Raw genomic sequence first — 2,235 nt, 5'->3', positions numbered from 1 at the left:
CCATCCTTCCATCCACCCATCTATATAGCTAGCCCATTGAGAGGAAGTGCAAGGACCCCTGTGCCATAAGGTACAGAGATAATTCTGTTCCAGGACTCAATTCCCATGAGCTTAATCTGTCCTTGGGATCAATGCTCCAATTTCATCAGGAATTAATGCACCATTCAATTATCAACCTAACAGTGGGATCCCAAGTGAAAACAGTTTGAATTTCCTTACTCTAGGTGGTCAGGAAAGCAGATGGCATACTGAGCAGCCCTGAGGAGATAAGTAGAGACTCTTTTAGGGAATCGTGGGTGATCATGTATTGATTGGAGTTCTCGAGTTTTTGACAGTTGTTCATTTTTCACCATGTTGTATCTATGTCGTTCTCCCAGTTCTGCTCACTTTCTTCTATGTCCGTTCATACAAATCCTCCCAGGTTTCTCCAAAATCAACCCTTTCATCATTTCTTATGGCACAATAATATTTTGTCAAAAAATTCATGTGCCCTAATTTGCTCAGCCATTCCCCCAATGAATGGGCACCCTCTTAGTTTCCAGTTCTTTGTCACTACAAAAATAGCCACTATAAATATTTTTTCTACATAGGAAGCTATGCCTTTTTTTTCTTTTTGGAGGGGGGAAGGTAGGACAGTTGGGGTTAAGTGATTTGCCCAGGGTCACATGGTTAGTTTTTTGTGTTAAGTGTCTGAGGCCGTATTTGAACTCAGGCCCTCCTGACTCCAAGGCACTGCACCATCTAGCTGCCCCAGAAGCTATGCCTTTTTAAGCATAGACTTGGTCACATCATCCCTCTCCTCAGAATTTAGTTATTATTTTCTGCCTTCTGAATAATTTGGGCCTCTCCATATTGGCATTCAAGGCCCTCTACAATGTGGAGGCCACTCTATTTTTCTGGTCTTATTTCCTATTACTTTCTTTCATGATCTTTACATACCAACCCAACTGCCCCTTCCATACCCTTATCTTTTGCTCAGGCTGTTCTTTTCTATGACAAGAAAGACCCCCTTCCCTTTTACCAGCCTCTTATATATCTTTTAATTTGTTTTTCTGTTGTTTCAGTCATGTCCAACTCTTTGTGACCCCATTTGTGGTTTTCTTGGCAGAGATCCTGGAGTGGTTTTCCATTTCCTTCTCCAGCTCATTTTATAGATGAGGAAACTCAGGTAAGCAGGGGGAAGTGACTTGCTCAGGGTCATATAGTTAGTAAGTATCTGAGGCTGGATTTGAACTCATGAAGATGAGTCTTTCTGATTCCAAGCCCAGTGCTCTATTCACTGTGCCACCTAGCTGCCCACTACATCCTTTCAAGTGCCACCTTTTTTGTGAAGGTAACTTGTGAGGCTCAAGTTAGAGGGAACACTGAAATGGACCTGGCAGCAGGAAAACCTGCTTTAGACCCTTACTTGCTTTGTGTCCTTGGGTAGATCATCTGATTTCTCTGGGTTCCATCTGTTTCCTTATCTGTAAGATGAGTGTTCTGGTCTCAGTGACTTCTGAGGTCCTTTCTAACCTCAATCTATAATCCTATGAAATAATGTTTATAAATTGCTTTGAAAATTTGAAGGCACTCTATGAGTATTTGTCATTATTACCTCCCAAGACCCTTCCCATAGTTCTTTGCCTATAGTAGCCCACAAGTAGTATCTGGTTAATTAATTGCTGGAAATATACCCTCCTGGCCCTGAACCTGAGTATGGGCACAGGGAGGGTCTGCAATAAGACAAAAGAGACTTGGTCAGATCAGAAACAAGCCGAGTCCCTTCTTTACTTACTCAATTCTGCAATGCTGCCCACTCGGGTGGCCAGCAAGGATTGCTCGATGGTTCTTAGTTCTGACTGGCTGAACATGGGCAGCTCTCCGGGCTTGTTTGACCTCTGGGGGTCTCGGTGAAGGGTCAGGCTGTCTGGCAGGCAGAGAACACCTGGAATCATAGCAACAGGAGGGGTGGAGAGAGAGAGAGAACAAAACAAGAGAGAAAGGTTATTTTTCTGTATTTTAAAACTATTTATTTGGCTATTTTAAAAAAAATGGTGTTTTATTAATGTCTTTGGTTTATGTATCATGATTTCTACATCCCATCACCTTCCTCCCTCCTTGGAAAGAAAGAAATGGACAAAGGAAGGAAGAATGAGAGAAAGAAAGAGAGAGGGGGAAGGGAGGAAGGAAGAAAGAAAGGAGGAAAGAAGGAAAGAAAGAAAGAAAGAAAGAAAGAAAGAAAGAAAGAAAGAA

General features: G+C 42.2%; 1 protein-coding gene across 1 annotated transcript in view; it reads right to left on the bottom strand.

Annotated features, from left to right (window-relative positions):
* Positions 1–2,235, bottom strand: part of ABTB3 (ankyrin repeat and BTB domain containing 3) — a 312,820-nt gene that overhangs the window by 109,352 nt on the left and 201,233 nt on the right. Inside the window, exon 2 of the mRNA XM_069082162.1 lies at positions 1,778–1,927. Coding sequence (XP_068938263.1) covers positions 1,778–1,927 — 150 coding nt within the window. The remainder of the gene's footprint in view (positions 1–1,777; positions 1,928–2,235) is intronic.

The sequence above is a fragment of the Petaurus breviceps genome, unplaced genomic scaffold (genome assembly GCF_028583685.1).
Source record: "Petaurus breviceps papuanus isolate PSGF00001 unplaced genomic scaffold, PetGlider_PUasm1.0 156, whole genome shotgun sequence".
In the NCBI taxonomy this organism is placed as follows: domain Eukaryota; kingdom Metazoa; phylum Chordata; class Mammalia; order Diprotodontia; family Petauridae; genus Petaurus; species Petaurus breviceps.
This window is presented reverse-complemented; position numbering and strand designations above follow the sequence as displayed.